The sequence below is a fragment of the Lissotriton helveticus genome, chromosome 1_1 (assembly GCF_964261635.1).
Source record: "Lissotriton helveticus chromosome 1_1, aLisHel1.1, whole genome shotgun sequence".
NCBI classification, from domain to species: domain Eukaryota; kingdom Metazoa; phylum Chordata; class Amphibia; order Caudata; family Salamandridae; genus Lissotriton; species Lissotriton helveticus.
The window spans coordinates 1427922484-1427944386 of record NC_136057.1 but is presented as its reverse complement, the minus strand read 5'-3'; the positions used below and the strand labels follow the sequence as shown (position 1 = coordinate 1427944386).

The window sequence follows — 21903 nt, the reverse complement described above, 5'->3', positions numbered from 1 at the left end:
TATCCCCTCCCTGGCACAGAAGTCCTTCATCTCCCTGTTAATCTTCCGCCTCGCCCTGTCAATAGCCCCTGGGCGCTAAGCTCCCCTCCAAAAACGCTGGGGTATAAACTCAGACCAAATCAAGTGACAACCCGCCCATTGCCTCTTTATCTCCAACAGGTCCCTCTTCATCTGCTTAACCAGCGCTAAGCCCTTATACTGTACCAGGTCATTTTCGCCCAAATGGAGCACCACCACATCCGGGCACACACCCCCCTGACCACATTATTCAGTAAAGACATCAACTCATGCCAACGCATGCCCCCTTTTCCCCGCCAGTGACATCGGAAAAATCAGTTATCCAATTCCAAGTTGAGTTTTCGGTGCCTGTCCCACTCAGCCCTTTCTGCCCTCTTGACAAAGGAGTGTCCCACAAAATAGATATTCAAAACCGCCGCTTCTGGCCCAGCCACAGCACCTGTAAAGACACACATGTAAGGAGGGCGAACATTACAAACTCACAGCACCCCTTCTACCCCCCGCAGCCTGACATACGTCCGATAACAATCCGATGTCCACCTCCGCAACCGTTTGATCTCCTTACCCCACCCCTTCCGCCCGCTTCGGTCGACGCCCCGATCCGAAAGGAATGCGTCCCAAAAGCCATCGGGTCCTCACCCATAAACCGCAGGACGTGCCGCAGAACCCACAAAGCCTGAGCCGCCGTCACCTTTCCGCCGCGTCGTCGGGTAAAGACCTCCTCATCCAAAGCACCGATCCGCCGACAACTGCCATCCCCACGACGCGGGACACACCCCCTCCCGTCCTCCCGGGCCCAGCACTACCCAGGTCCCCTCTCCCCGCTGATCCGTCTTGGAGTGTCACAAGCGCACTGCCACCTCCCGGTCCCGTATCTCCACATCCTCCCAAAGAATACCCCGCCCCCCTTTTGGACCCAACAACTCTGAGACCCGAAAAGCACCAAAGAACAGCCAGGACATTAGTGTGGAAAACAAAAGCGCCTCCCGGCCATCCCTGCACACCGAGGGCAACGCTCCAATCAACCCCCCAAGTAACGCCACCGAATTCGGCCGACGCTGATGCACCTTCGCCCCTCTCTCCCTCTCCCCCCCAGCAATCGAGCCCCCAACTCCCCTGCTGACGAGGGGTACCCCACCACAGCTTTCCCATGAAGGCCACCGCCGACAACTTGCCCGCGATCGTCACCCGCGACAAACCCTTTTCCATCAACTTCAACATAAACCGCACCACCTGCTCCTCGCGCTGCCACCGACCCCCCTGCCTCACCGCACCAGACTGCCGGAACTCCTCCCAGGCCTGCACGTATGCCTTCCAGGTAGACGCAGCCACCGACGCCCTTACCAGCTAAATGACCCGGCCTCTCCCACCGACAAGAGCTCCGTCGGAACCGACGTCTTGACCATCTCCACCTCCGTGGCTAGCCCATGGAACCTCTGCCACTGTGAATGAGACAAAGCATCCGCGATGTCATTGTCCACCCCCGGGATGTGGCGAGCATGAAACAGAATGTCATTCTCCAGGCAGCGCAGCACAAACACCCTCATCAACTTCAAGACCTGCGGGTCCCGCGCCGACTGCCTGTTCACCACCTGCACGACGGACATGTTGTCCACCCGAAACAAGACCCTCTTGTGCCCCAGGTCGGCTGCCTACACCGTGACAGCCACCACCAAGGGGAACAATTCCAAGAAAGCAATGCTACGCCCCCCCCCGCCTGCCACCGCGGCGGCCACTGCTCCGCGCACCATCTCCCGGCCCAATACAAACCGAAACCGCCAACACCCGCCACATCAGAATACATCATGACGTCCTACTCCCAATCTTCCGCCGGTGCCATGGGCACCCTATTGAAATGTCCCAGCAAAGCCCGCCACATGCACAAATCCTCCTTCATTCCCACCGATAGGTGCACATGGTGATGAGGCAGGGTCAAACCGGACAGTGCCAAACCCAACCTCCGACAGAAAGTCCGGCCCGCCCGCACCACGCGACACGCAAAGTTAAGATGCCCCAGCAGGACCTGAACTTCTCGTACCATCACTTTCCGCTTTGCCAGCATCTCGTCCACCAAAGCCACCATTGTCACCCTCTTTGTCCTCCGGCAGTCGTGCTTCCATGGCCGCTGAGTCGAGCTCTATACCGAGAAAGGACAACACCGTACTGGGACCGTGCGTCTTCCGACGCCAGGTCTGCCGAGATGTAGTCGTTCACTGACTACCCCTCGGGCCAAGACAGGTGTTGAATCAGCCTGAATTGGCCCGGTTCCTTCTTGGGCACCACCCCGATCGGGGAGATGATCAACCCAGGCAGCGGTGGTGCCGCAAAGGGGCCCACCATCCGGCCCTCCCTTACCTCCTTAAACAGCTTCTCCCGGACAATCGCATTATGGGCATTCACCGACTTCAGATTGTCCGCCCAGCGCGCAATCCGCGGGCCCTCATAGCCCAGCTGAAACCTCTCCCCCGAAAACCTAACCTCAACAGCGCAGCATCCTCCGCCCGCGGATATGCCGCCAGCCAAGGCTCCATCCACTCCAGCCTAACCAGCGTATGAGCCTTTTCCCAAGGCTCCAACCCCCCTCGGCCTCCCCCCCGCCCGCCCCCTTGCGCTCCTCCAGTCTGCACTCCTCCCATCGCGGGCTGCTGCCCCGGCGGGCCGCTGACCCCCCAGAAACGCACCACTGGGTGACGCCGCCCGCAGGCCGTATAGACGGTGTGACCAAACTTGGCCCCGCCCATCGTCTGCTGGTATAAATCAGAATTCAGCTCCCCCATTTAGCGTCCAGGTCTGCCGCCATGCGCGCCCGGAACGCCTCATCGTAGTGGGACCACGCGTACCCACCGTATGTCACCTGCGCCCTCCGCACCACGTCCATGTACTTAAACAGCGCTATGGACGGATCCGGGATTTTTTCACCATAGACGCTGGCGTATATTAGAAAGGCCGCTGACCAATTGTCAATCGTCAAGGGCACTTTTGGGCGCCTTGCCAACTCCTGCTCCTCCTCCTTAGACCCTTCTTTGGATGTCAACTCCCTGTGCAACAGCTTCAGTATGTCTATGCACTCTCCTTTCCAGATCTTTTCCCTCGTAGCTATCGACAGATGCGCCCCCAGCGGCTTTGTCACCCCCATATACGGGAGTTTGCGCACCGGCACCACACAACTCTCTTTACCCCCCCTTGTGGCTACCCCCGCCGTCGCGCCACCTGCCGCCGAGTCCCCCTCAGCACCTGATCCGCCGCCACCCGACGGCGCCCCGCCGTCCGTGCCTACCCCGTGTCCTTCCCATACCGGCCTTATACCAGCCGCCCCCCTCATCACCCCCAGTGTCCGTCCCCACCGACACCTGCGCGCAGCGCCGCTTGCCCGAACCACTCCCCACTCCGTCTCCAGCCTTACCTGGTGTCAAGGTCGGCGTCCGCGCTGGGTCCCGCCGCCTAACCAGTGGAGCTGAGGGGGCCGTCACTCTGGGCGCGTCCTGCTTTGATCGTACCTGTAACACAATGTCAACAAGGTTACTCAATCTCCCCCCTCCCATATCTCCCCCTCCTCCTCAGACTCTCCCACACCAGCATCTGGTAAATCCCGGCCGCCCTCCGTGGGCTCCAGCTGGCTCAACCCCGCCTTCTCTCTACACACCCGCATCAGATCCACCAACTCCACATCTTCTCCTCGCTGCACCACTGCACTCGCACCAAAGTCTGAATTATGAGCTTCCAGAGACACCCCCTTACCCCCGGCGGCCGTCACGACCCTTCGGGGGGGGGGGGCTGGTGGGGACCTATCCCGCCACCGTCCGCTGTGGTCCCTTGACATGTCCCGCGGTGGAGCGCGACCACCCGTACAAGGCGTAGCCGGCCCATCCTCTCGGTGGAGCGGAGACGCATGCTGCTCACCCGAGCACCTCGCAAACATCTCCTGCCAAGGAAAAAAGGCGGAGTCCAGCAAGCCGGGGTAAAAGGGTCCCCCATCTCCCCCCCACACGCCACCCCTGTCCCAACCCCGCTGCGCTCCACGCCCCCAACCCGCCGAATGACCGCCTCGCCACGCCGGTGCCCAACTGCCTAACCGGCTGCTGTGTCACTGCACACCAAAATGGTGGGCAGTGACACAAAATGTCCGGTCAAACACCTCCCCCAGCCCAAGCAGCCCAAAAACCTAATGCTGTTTACCAGCACCCCCCTCACCCCTACTGCCCCAAAACTACCCGGGGGGGCGGGGCAGGCCTCCCGCTGGTCGGCCGCCCCCCCCAAATCCCCATTAGTATGTTATTTATTAACTTTAATGTATTCATTTTAATATTATTTAATTTCGGAAAACAGTCACGGACACCCTGAGAAGGCCTCGCAGAACCCCAAGGGGTCCTCAGACAACAAGTTAAAAACCAGTTGGGAGAAGATGTGGCCTAATGACTAGAGCCGTCGACCTCGAAGCTGTGCAACAGGGTTCAAGTTTCGTCAGGGACGCTCAACATCCTGTGATTCTGGGAAGATCACTTAGTCTCACTGTGCCTAACAAAATGAATGTTTCAATCTCTAACGCAACTGGTGCTCATGTGAAGCATTCTGATACCTCCAGGTTGAGTTTGAGCTATATAAAATTCATTTAAAAAAAAACCACTGAATTAGACAATGTTGACCAAATTCTCAGATTCTCTGCTGCTGCTGCCACTTTACTATTTGGGCCATTAATGTTACGTGAATGCTGGTAAAAACTGGGGAAATCAATAAAAAAACACCCTGGGCCTCATTTATGAAAAGTGACGCATCGCTGCGTGAAAACAGCGATGCGTCACTTTTCACTGCGCCCTCCTTGCGAGACCAATGATGCCTCATATTTACAGTATGAAGCATCATGGCGCAAGGAGTTACAGATACGTCAGTATTTCTGACGTATCTGTAAGCGCAAAAGTCACGCATTGCTGGAATGTGTCACAAAAGTGACGCAACTCCAGCAATGCGTCCTTTCACATGGGGAAAGCCCCATGTTGAAGGGCTTGCGTCAGTCTTACGCCTGCTGTGAGGCAGGCGCAAGATTTTGACGCAACAGCGTCCTAAAAGTGACGCAGTGAAATCTCATAGATTTCATTGCGTCACTATTATGAGGCTTTTTGCGGGGGAACGCCCCCTCTGCATACATTATACCTGACGCAGGTATAATGTAGCGCAGGGGTTTACAAAGTGACGCATCTGCTTAGATGCGTCACTTTGTAAATAGTGCGCAACAGAAGGCATGTTTTACGCCGCCGATGCGTCACAAAAAGTGACGCATCGGAAGGGCAAAACTGACGCAAGGCCTCATAAATGGGGCCTCCTGAGCTTACTTTCTTAACTATCTGTAAATCAGTGAGTTGGCTCAGTGACATAACATTTGCTAGGGACGCTGTTGTTTTCTTCACTTCACAAGTTCAAATGCTGCCAATCCATGAACAATTCAGCATTTCGAGGTCAGTAAATGTATTGGGTAATAGTAGACCCAGGGGCGTACCACCAAATTCCCAATATACCATCAACGGACAACAGTTTTCTTTAACGAAGTGGCAAAGCAGAGTGTCAGTTTCATGTTTGAGCTTACCCCACCTGCTTCATCCTATTGATATGTTTTCATCTGCAAGAAAAAAAACATTTATAAATCTCCCCTCTGTGAGCATGTTTTGGGTGTTTGGAGAAGTATCTGGAGACTTTAACAAAAGCCCCACAACAGTCCAATTATAAAGAAACGCCTCAGACACATAACGAGGCGAAAGAGAAGTGAAAATTTGATTTCTTTTAGTTCTTTTTTAATTTTGTTAACTGTAGCACCGCTCCAGGGGTACTGAATATCTGGTCATGTCCTACACTGTAAACGAACAAGGTCAGACAAAGGAGCATAGAATCATCAGTTGTGCTTCCAAATAGCTTCTTCTTGATTTTTAAACCTAAACAGTGGCTTTTGTTATCCGCATTCAGTGGAGAAGTTGCCTCATAAAGGATGCTTGATCAACTATCTCCCGTTTATTGTTCTTTCCAGAAAACCGATGTACAAAATTCTACCACCCATCGAAAGAAAGCGGGCTCTTGAGGACTATTTGCAAGGAGGATGCCTGCAGGTGTGTCGCAGGTACGAGAAGTTCACTGGTTACGTTACAGAATTGTATAGCTTTTACAGCTCCCAAAAAAATGATGTCAAGGCGCTGTGGCTCAGTTAAACGGCACGGGTATGGGATTGAAACAGCTTGTGATGTAAGCGGTGAAATAAAAGGGGCTTCTGGACAGCTTGGGTACAGGAAGGTTGTTCACTCTACAACTTTATCTTTCACTGTGGTGTTTATCAAAGATCATTTCTAACTTCTTTTCTCCGTCTCAGAGAAGTGCAGCCTGACGAACAAGTACAAACTACCCATGGACTACAAAGCACGCCTCGAAGCTGCCTGCGAGGCTGGGGTCGATTACGGTAAATATACCTTTTTATTCCTTTTGTTAATGCTTGACGCGCCCTCTCTATGTTCAGAGCTGCTCTTCATTTCTGGGTGCATGTAGCTGATGAGCTAGATAAGGTAAGGGGTGTCCTTGCAATGAGGGTGTGTGCCTCGGGGTAGAACTCGGGGTTAATGTAGTAGGTGTGATTAGGAGGGCTGGGCAGTAGAATAAGATGTAGGGACGGTGAACTGAAATACTCTTAGTTATGATCTATACACATGCCATAGGACAATAGAAACTATGTATGAAATGAGTTGTAAAGGTTTATGAGTGGGTAGATCTGTTTGTAAATGTGAATGGATGAGGGAGGGAGGGAAGGGAGTTTTATATTAAGGATATTTGAGGAGGGTGGTGCATGAGGTCAATACTGGGCAAGTGGGAAGGTGTGAGAGACGAGTGTGTAGACGGATCAGAAATTGGTAGGTGAAGATGAGATTGTGGCAGGAGACAACAGGATACAATTTAAAAAATCAGAAAACAGTGACAAACACAAAAGGATGTCCAGTAAAAGGGTGTGGTTTTAAACATCTCAAATGATAATAAATTGTTGAATTGAAATGCAGTGAAAAATCCAGCCGTGGTCGGTAGTGGAAGTACCTGCTGGGCGGTGACGTGGGGTGGGGGGGTACTAAACTATGGATTACGGAGGTTTACAGGTAAGTAAACATATAAATAAATAACACCAATTTCGTTGCGTGTACTGCATCGCATTTGGGGATGCAGTGCACGAAACGAAATTGGTTTATTTATTTATATGTTTACTTACCTGTAAACCTCCGCAATCCATAGTTTACTAACCCCCACCCTGCCCCTCCCCCTCCCCACGTAACCCCCCGGCAGGTACTCCCACTACCGACCGCGGTTGGAAAAATCCCGGATTTTGTTATAAAATGAACATAAAAGTCATAATTAAAACTGTAAAAGATGTAATACTAGGGAACTGCATATGTATTTGCCAAGAAGACGACCTTTTGCAGAAAGGAAAAATTAGGGAATCAACACTGCAAAAAAGAACTAAAATTGGCAGAGCAGAGACATGAGAGGGACAGCAAGGAAGGCCGCCTTCTTAAGGTGACGAATGCGGTTGGCCCTTCTCTGTAAGAGTTTAGGGCTGATCCTTCATTGGTGGGTTATGTCGATGTCACCAGGGAAGGAGTAGTCCGGGATGAATGGAGGTATTACGCCTTCGCTGGTGGGTGGAAATAATTGCCTGAGCCCCTCTAACTAGCATGTTGAAGGACTTTGTCGCGTTGGGTTCATCTGATAGAGACATCTAGCCGCAGAATACTTACCTTAGAATATCCCCAGGTATCAGACTGGATCCAGAAAACTTTTCGCAGTAGCACCTCTGTCCCCGGACATTACGTCAGCGGAGCTATATAGGACCCTCCCGGCTCGCTGATGTCAGTTTCCTTCTTTTACGCGTCCCGACGTGGATACTGGAATAGGCACTTCCTCTGGCCTGTTTCCTCAGGCCTCTTTAATGCCATCGGCATCCAGGAACAGTGTGCTATGCCTACAGGCTTTAAGGCGTGTGAGACCTGTGCGTGCCAGATGTCTGCGACGGACCCGCACGTGGTTTGTATGGGGTGCCTCGGAGCGCACCACGACTCTGAGGAGTGTGACACATGCCGGCAGATGCGGTCGAAGTCCCGGCGGAAGTGTTGGATGAGGCTGCTAGCCGCCAGGATGTCCAGCGCTGCGACTCGCCGATCGCCCTCTCGGACTGGGTCTTCGGTTCGCATCCGCTCCCAGAGTCGGTCCCGCAAATGTCCTTCAACGGAAGCAGGTAGGCATGGACGCAGATCACGGAGGTCGCTGGCCTCACACACACATAACGGCAGGGCCCATAGCTCCGGCTCCAAGCTGGACGTGGGCCTCCAGGAGTCGAGCCCCGTTTACCCACACTCTCTGAGTGTTGTGGTGACTCAGGCCCAGATGGAAGCCTACTTCAAAACTTTGTGCTCCATCTTTGGGTCACGTCCTCTCCTTGGCACGCCTCCAGGGCCCAAGGAGGAGGTAGACACTCAGGTCGGGTCTTCGCCGGCGGGTTCGCCCTCAGCGCTGGCCGAGTGTCTCGACTCCAGTTCCAGAGTCGTGACGACGCCGGGGCACGGCCCAGAGGGGCCTCCCAGCTGGACGCCGAGCCCTCAAACCGTGTCTCTGTATAGCCCCTTGCGGCTCCCTGCACCGACATCGGTGGAGTCGGCACCCCGGACGTCGGCTTCTGGCGGTCCTCCTCCCTCTCCGCAGTTCTCGGCAGAGGGTGATTTGACGCCGATCCTCAACACAGCTGGGTCGCCTCTCGCTGCAGTCGGCACTGATACGATGCTGTCTCGATGTCAGTCGATGCCGGTGCCGGTCCCTGTTTTTCCTCTTTTGGAAGGGGACATAGATCCGGAGCATTCGGGGTTGTCTCCAAGCCCTTTGGTTCTGATGCCCCTTGCTGTGGTACTTGTTCGCTTGCAACCGTCCCCTACTGAGGGTCTGTTGTCACCTCCCAGGGTGCCTACAGAGACAGGAGCAGCTTTTTCGAGGGGTATTCGCAGTGCTGCAACGGTTTTACACTTGCACTCCCCATCAGTCTCCTTGTCACCTGATCCGTTATTGGGTCTCCTCCACAAGGGTGCGGTGGATATTGAGCCTTTACTGCCCATTGACGGATTGCTATTTGACACCCTACTTGGCACATTGGCACACCCGTCCTCGGGAGACCCGGTGGATCGGGCCATCGCACATCGACATCGACCGGCTCCGGGGGACCCCGCCTGTTTGTCACTTCATCCTGGGGGTCAGGGCTGAGTGATACAGGTGGCTTTTGCCATGCAGCCTTCCTCTCCGCCTCCCACTAGGGAGTCCCATTGGTTGGAGGCATGTGGCTGCCATATTTGCGTGTCCACTAGCTCGGGCCTCCGTGCTCTGAACACGGCTTGCGTGTTTGCACAGGCCACTTGTGCCCTTTGGGACGCCATCCAGTGCCTCCTTCCCACTTTCCCCGAGAGTCCTGGTGCTGACCTGGCTGGTCTCCTTCGTGACGGCCGTGAAATATCACACGTTTTTACATTCGGTCGGCCATCGACACCACAGACTCGGTGAATCGAGTCATGGCCAGGTCCGTTGCTCTCCGTCGCCATGCCTGGCTGCGCGACTGTGGTTTTCCTGAGAATGTTAGGGAGAGCCTTCGGGATTTGTCATTTGATGGGGTGTCCCTTTTTGACGCTCATGCGGCCTCAGCGGTCGACCGCCTCGTGTCTGGCCTGCCGTGAGTTTGTTTTGTTCTCGTCCGCCTGCGGACGTGTTCCTTCCTTTGGCTGTGTTGTCTCTGCTTTATCTGGGCCCTGGGTTCATGTTGTAATACCCAGACGACCTAGGCGGCTCCTCGCCGTGGTTAGTTCCCCTTCCTGCAGTTAGTCAACAGCTTCTGTTTTCTGTTAGCTCCTCTGCCTATGTCTTCACGCTTAAGAGGTGCCCCTTGTTGAGGTTGAGATGTACCCTATGTGTGGTATTCATTGGCTATTGTATAGCTGCCTTCCTCACACAGAAGGCTTGGTTGGCTCCTGTGGAGTCTTGTTTTGAGGGGATGCCCTGCGAATGTCCTTGTCATCTTTTTCGACTGTTGTGGACCCTATGTTGTGCTTCTTTCGGGCCACAGGTTGGCTTCGCCTCTCGGATGGGTCTGACGATGGTCTGGGACTATCCCCCACATCTTCAGCAGCTTCTTACTTGGTTAGGTTTTGACTGCCTTTCTCATCAGTCACTGTCCTTTGGGCCTCCTTCTGTTCCATTTCGGCATGGCTCTTTCGCTGCATTTGTCCCACTTGTGTGTGGCCGATCTTAGGGCGGAGTATGGCATATCTAGCATCTCTGCTATTTCTCGCGGCATTTGTTTGAGCCTCTCCTTTTCCACGGTGTGGTTCTAGTGGTACACCCGGTTTCTCTGGTGTCCTTCTGTCCCCCGCATGCGTCCCTGTTTTTTGGTGCATGGTTCTGTCTCATTTGTCTTGTTCTCCCCCCTTTTTTCCATGTCTTGTCAAGGGGCACTTAGGCGATGGCGAGTCTTGTGTCGAGTGCGTAGACTCTTTCTGGGCGTGGTCAGCATCTTTCCGCCGCTGTCCATTGTTCTGGTTGGTACGCTTCTGAGGTGCGTCTTCCACTTGTGCTTATTTGTCACTGCTGCTTGGGCTTGGTCGTACCATTGTGCCCTCTGGTTGGTCCTCTCCTTAGCACATGAGTCACAGTAGCCTGGTGGTTCAGGTTACGGACTCTGCCTCAGAGGTCACTGTGTTTGATTCCTACTGTGGGACCCGTTGAATCCTATGGATCCCTTGGCTCCTGCGTTTCATTCAGCTTCCTTATGGATGTCCTTGACTATCGCGTTCCACATTGGCCTTCTGGTTCTGTGCTCCCTTTCAACCCTGTACGTTCTAGGGCTTTTATGCCGCCCCTTGGCGGCTTGTGGTGCCTTGCCTCCCATTAGTGGTCACTCTTTACGGAGCTTCCGGGTCTCGTGTTGGCCACTCTGGCGTTTCTGCCCCCACTGTATTTAGTCCTCTTGTTGATGACTGGGTTCCCTTTGGAACTTTGTGGGGTTCGGTCGCAGACCCGCCTCCTATGGGGTATGGCTTTGGTATCTATTCTAAGTTAAGGAATCTGCGGCTAAATGTCTCTATCAGATGTAAGAGTTACTTACCTTCGGTAACGATGTATCTGGTAGAGACTCAGTCTAGCCGCAGATTCCTTAATGCCCGCCCATCCTCACCGCTCTGCGATGGCCTTTTGAGGTTGGGTTTTCAGCCCTCGCCTCCCCCTTGGTTGGCTTGTCTTGCCACAGGATCACCTCCTTCTCCTCTCTCCGCGGTGGGATAATTCAATTTGTTTACTTGTTCTGCTCCTCCTAATGTCTTGTTTGGGAGGTGGGGTCAGGTATCCCTCTACTCCCCCACCTTGGTTCTTCCAGTATGGGGCCTGCTACTCTGCTTCTTCCCTCCCTCCCACCTTCTCCATTGCCTCTCCTACGGTAAATTGGTTTGTGGCCTATTGGACTCTGCCTCAGTCCACTAGCTCTCTTACAGGGAGACTGGTTTCCTTTGTGTTGCAGAGCTTGTCGGCTCATCCTTGATTCTGTGGCTCTGGGCTTCCTGCCTGTCACGGTTCGGTCTTCTGCTTACAGGCGTTCTGTCGTCTGCCTTGCATTCTTTTCATAGGTCGTTTTGCCTCAGGGGAGGGCATAATCTTGCTTGGTGGGATGGCTTCTCAGTGTCATGCTCTGCTCTTGTACTTCCTTTGATCTGGTGCAGACTTCTGTTGTCTGCTTTGGTGTCTCTTCCTATGTCGATTTTACCTCAGGGGAGGGCATGATCTTCGCTTTGCGAGGTGCTTTTCAGAGCGCTGCTCTGCTTCTTTCCTTCATGTTCTTTCAGGATGCAGTGCTTGTCACTGTTATTTCTGCTGCTAGACTTTACCTGTGGTTTCTTTATGTTTCACTGATTTTCATCTTTTTTCACACACTGTTCCCATACTCTCACTGTTTTTTGGTGATTACTCCGCGTTGTGATGCGGAAAAGTTTCTCTGAAGAAAACTGACGTCAGTGCGCCGGGAGGGTCCTATATAGCTCCGCTGACGTCATATCCGGGGATGACGTCAGGGTGGAGCCAGGCGGCGCCACCTACCGGCACGGAGGTGCTGCTGCGAAAAGTTTTCCAGATCCAGTCTGACGCCTGGGGATATTCTAAGTTAAGGAATCTGTGGCTAGACTGTGTCTCTACCAGATACATTGTTACCGAAGGTAAGTAACTCTTACATTTAGGCTTTCAATCATGTGTCTCAGGTAGAAACAAGTTCCCGTCTAATGATGTTCTGCATCATGTTATCTGCACAAACTAGTCACATGCACAATGGGCACGAAGTTTCACACTCATCCTCCAGCTATGGTTGGGCACACATGAGAGGCAAGATTTGCAGGTGCTTCAAAATATCTAGGCTTATAGCTAAATGACCCATTTCATGCCTGTCTTGTCACATGCACATGGCCCATCTCATGCCTGTCAGGTCACATGACCCATCTCATGCCTGTCATGTCACAGGGACATGGCGCATCTCATGCTTGTCATATCACTTGACTCATCTCATGCCTGTCATGTAACAGGACCCATCTCATGCCTGTCATGTCACATGGTCACTGAACAGTCCGGTGGCCCTGCTTGAAGGAACCAACCCATGGTGGTCACTGGCACCTTCCGGAAGGTTGAGTACCCTTTGTGAGTTTCAATGACGACATAAATGTGCACACACTGGCCACTTAACAGTCCTGCTTGTTAATGCCATTGAAAAAACATTCTAGCTTTTGCAAATAAGAATTTCCAATTCTATTAAGGCTACAGAAGTGAGAATTATACTTCTCTTCCCATACTGAGCTTCAATAGCAGCCAAGACAAAAAAACGAGAAAAACTATGAAACCAATAAGTCTCAATAAAAAGACTACAAAACAGGTTCTCATACCAGCCAGGAATATCTCCACATAGTTTATAGCAAGCTGACAACATCTTGACTGCCTCTTTCTTTGCAACAACTGCTGGATTGATGTTTTGTTGAGACCTCTATCAGAAAGGTCACTTGATTTTTCCAACTTCTCACTCCTTTGCTAAACCGTATACGTCCTTCTTGTCCTTTTCTGCAACAAAGGCAAACTTATAACTCCTGAGGGCCAATCTGCTGTCCTTGCAATATATTTGAATCTAGTACAGAGCAAAAATGACCTTGCAGTCAAAGCCCCTCTCACTAAATGAGCACCAAAAATACCTAGGTCAGTTCTGCTTGTTCCAAGACACATCTTACCCACTTGATAGTGTGGATGATGACACCAGATCAACAAGTTTTCAAATTGCAATGAAAAATTGAGTGGAATTGTTAGCTCAAAATTCATTAGTATAATCTTCGTAGATTGTAAGACATTGTGCCACACATAACCTTGGGTTACCCTGGAAACTGGGGTATGAATTACATCAAGTATTACTCTTAGTTGTCATAGAGATAGTGATTGAAACACTTACAGGGAACATTTTCAGCCTGCCAAATCTGGAGCTTGAACATCCAAACTCTCCAATGAGATAGCAAACAGAGCAGAATGGCTAACTAAGCAGGACGTTACTTGTGGTTTCAATTCTCTGACCATTTCACTAAGAAACACAGAACTACATTAGCATCCCACAAATTAGAATACTTGGGTTCTGGTGGGTGAGAAATCCTAATGCCTTTGAGGAGTGTGCAAAGTAAAGGATGCTACTCAACCTGCCTTCCAACCCTGAGAAGATGACCTGCTGGAATGGCTGACCGATACGTGTTACTAATCCAGTACAAAAGGCTGCAAAAATCCAATTGCAAAAGAAAGTTGTGGAGCACATCACTCTCAATGATATCAAAAGCCTGTTCATCCCACCTACAAACCAATTTTCACCAAGCCGAAAAGTACCTTTTGTGAGCCAGGTTTGTCTGGTGAAGGAGATAGCTTTCTCTAAAAGGGAAGGCACCACCAGTGAATGCTGTTAGCTCACTGAGTTGGTCAGAATCAACAGAAACATGAGAATCAGAGCCAGGTGAGCCAAAGACAAAGCACTGTAGACCAAGCCTGAGCATTCCAAATTGGAGTCAAAAGCAGCAGGTCCAACAGTTGCCTCCTGATCTGGGTTACCACCCTATTAATCAAGAGAAATGAAGGAAACATACTGCTGAGCCCTGATCCAGTTCTGCTAGAAGGCATCTGTAGCCTTTTCATGCTGGCCCTGTATGAGGTTTAGGAAAACCCAAAGCTGAGAATTCCAGCACGAGGCAAAGAAGTCTATCAGCCAAGGACCCCACAACTCCATCAGTGCTTGGAGAATGTTTAGGTGTAGCCTCTATTCTCTGGGGTCCTTCAAGTAGCACAAGTTCCAAACTACTACTACTTTGGCCTGCCTCAGAAGGTACACCTCCATCAAAGAATGCCAGTGCTCGAGGCTGTATTGCTGGAAATCTTTTGCAGTCTCCACTGATATCTTGGAGCATGTATGGCCAATATGCTGATATATTGAAAAACCATGAAGTTGTCCATCTTCAGTAGGTTACACCAATTTGTCTTGTGTGCTGACAGAGATCTCATTGCAAAAGAGACTGCCATGAATTCCATACAGTGTATATATGACAGACGATTAGCAATTGACCACCTGCTGTCCACTGAGGCATCACTGCACCTGGATCCCCTGCCCCACCTGCTGGCGTCCGACTCTATAATCTTGTCAGCTACTCCAGGATTCTGTATTGTCCAACCAGCATTGAATTTCCACTTTGCACTCCTTCGATAATTGTATCAGATCTGAATAAGAGATCCCTTTGTGAAAATGCAAGATATTAAAATCTGCAGGACTCTGTAGCAGGGAGGCCCAGAGAAGATCACCTGAATTGATGAGGCCAACAACCCCTTGGCCCATGTCAGTAATTCTAGATCTGTAGAAGGAGATTCCAGAGTTTCTTCTTTGTCTTCCGAGGAGGTAATTGTAGTTTATCTGTCACTGAATCAGTGCAAAACCACTGTAACCCCATTGGGAAGCTGGGAATTAGGTCCGACTTCTTTGAGTTGTTGACAAATCTGAAACTTTGGAAGAGAGAGACCACTCACTGAAGATATATCTCGAGATCCATTTGGCTCTGCAACAAGAGAATCATGTCATCCAAATAGACTAGCATTTGTATCCCTTTTGCCCTTAGAAATTCTTTGACAGGTTTTATCAGTTTGGCAAAAACATCAAAGAGACAAAGCAACATTAAGAATATCGAAGGGGATCGCCACGTACTTGTAGATTTGGTCCTTGCAAGGGAACTTTAGAAGGGGGAAAACTATGGATGGCTAAGCAACAACTACTTGATGAAAGAGCCCCCAAAATGAAAGCCCTACGCCAAGGCTTATCCCAACCCTCAGAGAGTGCTAGCCTTCCAGCAGCTACTGCCTCTCTTTCAACCAGATTATCCTCTTTCAGTAAGAACAGTCATGTGTCTTCTAGGAATCATGGATTCCTGCATAGCCACAGTTCACCATTCTAGATTAAACATGTGTCCCCTACAACTGTGTCTTTTGACATAATAGTTACAAGTGAAGGATCAACTATATGATCTAGTGTTGAGAAAGGCCGATGCTCATCTCTCTCTCTCTGCAGTGGTGGAACAGCAGCAATCTGCTGCAGGGCAGGCCCTTTACAGATCGCATTCTGCAAGTGAACATCACCTAGGACACCGCTCTTACTGGGTGTGGTTGCATCTACACACCATGCCAGGTCAGGGTTTCTCATCCCTCCAACAACAGGGTTTTCACATTAACTACCTCAAGCTATCCGACTTGTTCTAAAAGCATTCTTTCAGATGATTTAGGGCAAGGTGGTAATAAAGTAACTTCTGTAAGTGGTCAACAACTAGCATAAACTTCAAAACACCTACATCTTGCAGCAATTGATGAATGTATGCAAAATAGAGAACATTCTTCACTTTTCAAAATCGTCATCATTACCGATTTAATGGAAGGTTTTAAAATAGTGATTCCACTAATACTTGGATTGCACTGTGGTAACTAATGTTGAAATGGTTTGGTTTTAATGTTACTTTTAAGAAATGTATTTTAAACATGTATTTAATGTAAGTGTACAATGTTTTTCTCTTTTATGGATATCTTGCGTATCAGAATAAAGTTACCTAGACCGCCACCTCCTCTTCTATGGAGCCTTAACACAGTACTTGCTAGACCCATGGTCACCATTTAACCCATTACATTCCTGTTGTTTGCAATTACTTTCCTAGAAAGTGGCCTTCCTTATAGCCATCACTTCAATAAGGCACATATGTGTGGTGCAAGCCCTCACTTTGCAAGATCCCTTTGTCCAGGTCCATCAAGATATGGTTGTCCTCAGAACTGTCCCAAAATTCCTTCTGTGGGTGGTCTCTCCTTTCCGCCTTATTCAAACAATTGAACTACCAGTTTTTTCCCTCACCTAGACACTGTAGCTGAGAGGGCTTTTCACACACTAGATGTCAAAAAAGCCTTAATGTCCTACATTGACTGAACCAAACCTTTTCACAAAATTCAACTGCTTTTTGTCTCTTTTACTAAACTTCATAGAGTGGACCCAATATCAAAAGCTAACATAGCTAGATGGATTATTAAAGGTATCCAAACATGTAACCTTAAAGCAAAGAGGATTCCACTTGCAAGAATTGGGCAATCCTGGCATGTCTAGGAAATATTCTCATACCTGACATCTGTAGAGCAGTTATTTGGTCAACTCCACACAACTTTACTAAATATTACTGTGTCGATATTCTCACCTATCAACAGGTTAGAGTTGGCCAAACAGTATTAAGAACTCTGTTTCAGATATCTTCATAATTCACTGACCCACCACAGTTTAGGGAGTACTGTGTTATAGTCCATGCAGAGCATGGGTATCTACAAATACACTTGCTACGAATAGAATATGCAACTTACCCAGTAAGAATCTGTTCATAGTATGTAATGCTGTTGATTCATATGCTCCCACCCTCCTCCCTGGAGTCAGCGTCCTATTTGCACAGCATTGTAACATTAAGTATATACCTTATTTTCAAACACCATTTGCATGCGCGCCACTTTCTCACTACTAGCCACTCCATACTTACACTATCCTCCTGTGGGGAAAAGACTATAACAATGGAGTCGGTGCTATACGCATTCCCTACAAAGTGAAGAGTTACAGAACACCTTGTGACTCAAAAGAATTTTGTTTTCAAGCAAAAAAACATGCTTCGTTCAAGCCCAACACTAGATGATGGGTGTATTCAGAGCATGTGAATCTACAGCATTCCAAGCTTCAAACAGATGCTTTCAAGGTAAGTACAATATTTCTTGTCCAGCATGCTTATCCTCCCCCGATTTTTTATGTTGAGTTCTTTCACAACTTTGGTGCCCCCAACTTTGTGGAGGATATTATTTATGCCAGAAATAAAAACATGACCAACCTACAACAACATTTGTGCAGCATGTGAATCCTTTCCAATTTCACATGCCTATGAACGATAACCCCTACCAGAAATCATTCCAAGTTACATTCATGCCAGTTCTCCCAGTCAGGGTGGGAAATTCCACATTCTTTCTCCCCTTTGTCTGTTCCCAAATGGTGGGATGTATTCAGTAAGTATTCCACAGATAGAAATCTTGGAAGTGTGCAAGGTTGAAAATGGTACATCAATAAGAATAATCATTCACCAATTCTTTTCCTTTCTCCAGTTTACCTGATTGAGATGCTGAGCATGGAAGAGATTGGCATGTATGACTTCTTCACCATGAAAATTGTGCAAGTTGTAAAAGAAGGTAAAGAACAGAATCACTGTCTGCTTCCTCTCTCAATGTAGTGTGTAATCTATTCGTCTCTGTTCTAATTTGTGGCTGGCTTATGGCCTTCTCTGTATTTCATGAAGAGGGATTGATTCCAGGTGATTCTGTGGCCAGCACTTTGGGTCATGGCCCAGGCTCCTTGATTGGCACATAGTTATAGTGGGTCTCTGCATGTTGGGGATCTGATATTATTTTTTCTTTTTAATGGACAAATGCCAATCAATTTCCCGATTGCTCACCATTTTGGCCCTTATTCCATTGTCGTTCTAGGTCTTCATCTTTTATTTTTGTTTGTGCTCTCTTGAACGCAGATTCTCCTGGTGTTGTCTAAGGTGTAATTTCTTTCTGTGCTTGTCTCTGGTATCTCTTCCTCATCTTCTTCTGTTTTACCTGTCCAGCAGAACAGATGAGTGTGGAAGTTCCAAAAAAACAGAAGGGTGGTGGGACAGTGTTTGGTCGTGCTATTTTATGTGCTTCAATAATCTGAGAGGATTTATATGGCGGCCTAGTGTATTGATGAGTGGTCAAAATCAGTCTGGCATATGGTTTTCTTCAGGGTCAACATAAACCAACTTAGTTACCATTTGCTTGTGGTCATGAACATCTTTTTATGCTACGGTCAAACGTTGTATGATTTTGCAAAGTTCTTCAGTTCTTGGCCACTGAATGGAAGATGCTTTTCTGTCTTGTCGATCTGTCTTACCCACTTCTGGGACACTGCATGTTGTAAATATTTCATGTGGCAGGGGGATCACCTTATCTACACTTGTTGACGATAGCGGTCTTACCAGTGGGATTCTCAAGCCTTCATACATTGTGGTTGTAATTCATTCATTTCAAGGGACCAAACAAGCTGAGTGTCAACTCTTTCCAGGCACTCTCGGGTAAGACTGGCATTTGTAGTGGTGGGTTGGTATCTAAGCAGCAGCCAAGAAGGGTGGTTTCTACAGTAGCTAGAGACACAGAAACCAAACATGCTCTTGGGCTTCTTTATATCCATCATCCCTCACTGTCCTTCATGTGTTCGATCAGTTACTTTTAGTCTGATATGACAGTCCTCCAAATTTCTTTATAATATGCTACAAAATACAATGGAGATTTCCTTGTACCTATGCTTAAATGCCATCATTCATTGGCTGTCAACACTCAGTCAGTGAAGCCAAGTGACATTTTAGTGCCAGCGTTGTCGTTAACAGGATGTGTGAGGCAACTCTTGCCTAGTGTGGCCAATGGCTTCTCTGATATTAGCTTCAGAGGCACCAATGGAGCTGCACATTACCCACCATGAAGTTAAGGTATTCTTTCAGAATCCTATGTCATTTGGCAACACGTACCAAGATATGTAATCAACTAGGGTGTATTCAATCTTTTATTTGTGAATGATAGCATTATTGTATTTTTACAATTAAATCCCATGTTTTTCAATGCAATCAATATCTTGGCTTTTGGGTTGCCAAATATTGTGAGCAATACCTGATGGTCTGTCACAATGGCGAAATGCTTGCGGTCGATAAACAGGTTTCTCAGGCCCAAACACATACAAGATTCAGGCTGTGAGTATAATATCTGAATTTTTGTGGGGCTCCTTCTGGCCCAGGAGGCAACTTGGCAAGTGCTGCTATTGTCAAATTGTGCAAGGATTACATATAAGGCTGACTGGACGTGTGTTTACAGTTAGCTTGGTCTATAATCCAAAATCAAAGAAGGCCATGTTTTTTGGCTAACATCCTTCTTTCATGGCTTGAAATATGCGTTTACCCTTGGGTAACCACTCATATTTGCTCCTCTGTTTAATACACAGTGCATTCCAAATGATGCATTCGACCATACCAAAATAAATTGTATTTCTTTATCTTTGATTATATAAAACTTTCTTCTACACAAATACCAACGTTTCCCTGTTTACCTTGATATCTGCTTTAGCAATCGCTGCTGGACTCACCACAGCCCATCAGACGCTTCTTGCCACTAACCTAGTCCACAATACGCCAAGTGCTACTTTAAAACTCTAATTTCTTTCAGCAACATCACACCCTGTAGCTGTACAAAACCATTCTCTACAGCAGGTAAGCTGCATGGATGAAACAGGAGGTTGGGACTAGGGGATTCATTATGAAAAAAAACAGTTAACCATGCACATGCAAAACTCCTTGAGGCCTCACGTATCTCCTGCAACAATTTAGGCTTCATCTCCCAAAGCCCATGACCCTCTCGTCCGTAAGCCCTATCCTATCCACCTTCTTGAATGCCTCAGTCTCAACTGAATGCATTCCATATTTCTATCCTAAACACTTCAAAGCTAACCTGATGATCCTTAGCATCTAATACCTGTCAATCTACAGATGCCACAAACGTACTCTAAAAGATTATACCAAAAGCCTGCTAACAGCTAGGAACCAGAGTGGTGTAGTCCTGATATGGACTTTGGTGCTCCCTGATTGGATCCGTTAATAATACATTTGTGATCAAGTACAATAATCCATACTGAGGAATTCTTATAAGAATGACAGACAGTTTGAAACTTTATATGAGGAGTTGATAGACAAGATACATGAAATATGCCATTAGTACTTTTTGTAGAAAACCCTAAAGATCATAAATACAAAGAACTCAGAAAGTTCTATATGAATTCCGGCATAAATTCCCTTCTAAAGGTGGGGAATAGGTGGGGTTCCAGGATACAGAGAGATGCATGTCCTTTTATAGCACGTTATACAAAGACTTTTATGAATTTCTACATGAGTACATGGTTCTCAGGATATGTACCAATAAGGAACAATCAAAAAGAAACATTTTACTAAAGAATACATTCAAAGACTCTCTTGTAGTAGTATTACGTGGGATTAATTTTGTCGCACAGTTTATTCAAGCATACTAGTTCATTGTAAATTGTAAATGTAATGTAAATTGATTCTTGTATAGCGCACTACTCACCCGCAAGGGTCTCAAGGCGCTTGTACGAATACTGCTGTGGAACCCATCCTGGCTTTCCCTGTGAGGTGTCCACTCCTGGGCACCCCCAAGGTGGAGGCCAGGCATCCTTAGCGTTGTGGGGGCTGTTGTGGAGATTAAGCAAGCTATTGCCCAGAGTTGCAGAGTGGGACTACATGTTTGGAATAGGCACCGAGGCGAGAATTATCAGGTCCGTGGAATTTTTTTGAGCCCAAGACCCGCCGAGGCGGGGAATTGAACCCTGGTCCCGGGCTAGATCTCTGCATTAGGGTCTGCCGCTCTAACCATTGAGCCACACTTCTCCACTCCATTCATTGTATATCAATAGCCTGAAACTGTTAAGAGTGTCCTTTATTTAGCACAGTGCTGAGAAAAGTCTCTGAGAGCGTTCTTTGGTTATTAGAGCAACTTGCACTTCTTTATTTAGAACAAGAAACGACAATGCTAGTCATCACGTGGTATACTACAATAGTGATACAAGATGGAGGACAGTGTAAATATGGATTATGTTAGCACATGCCCAGTTTCTAATACATTTAAACTAAGAAAAGGGGACGTGGTCTCACACCACCATGCACAGATATACAGCTACTCACTGAATCCCTATGGTCCTTTCCTCTGATCTGCCCAAAGACACAGATGTACCCTTTACACCAGATTTGTCTTTTATTTCCTTAACTTGCTTCATAAAGTTTGTTCACCGCAGATCAAATCTTCCATACTCAATTCTGACTTCCTCCCTAATGGCTCGACACTTTAAAAGCCCCCTACAAATAACCAAACCATACAAAGTTTAAATGAGGCCCTCTCCCAACCAGAAACGCACCTCCCTGACCAATTAATCCCCTTAAAAGGTTTACTTACTTACCTCCATGACCCCTCTTGCCCTCTCTTTCACTTTCTGTGTCCCATTTCTTCAACTAATAGTCCTTATTCCCCAAATGAGAAATCATATAATGTCAATCTGGCCTGCAATGGTAACTAGTGACAGTCTTTTGTATGCAAAACTAAGCAAGTATTTAAACAAATCATATCCTTTCAGAATTGCCACTCTTTCTGCCTGCCCCCTTTTCCTGGTTA

At 48.3% G+C, this 21903-nt stretch overlaps 1 protein-coding gene across 1 annotated transcript in view; it reads left to right on the top strand.

Moving 5' to 3' along the window:
• Positions 1–21903, top strand: part of LOC144764150 (complement C3-like) — a 604987-nt gene that overhangs the window by 513222 nt on the left and 69862 nt on the right. Inside the window, exons 42-44 of the mRNA XM_078650287.1 lie at positions 6032–6121; positions 6368–6454; positions 17764–17847. Coding sequence (XP_078506413.1) covers positions 6032–6121; positions 6368–6454; positions 17764–17847 — 261 coding nt within the window. The remainder of the gene's footprint in view (positions 1–6031; positions 6122–6367; positions 6455–17763; positions 17848–21903) is intronic.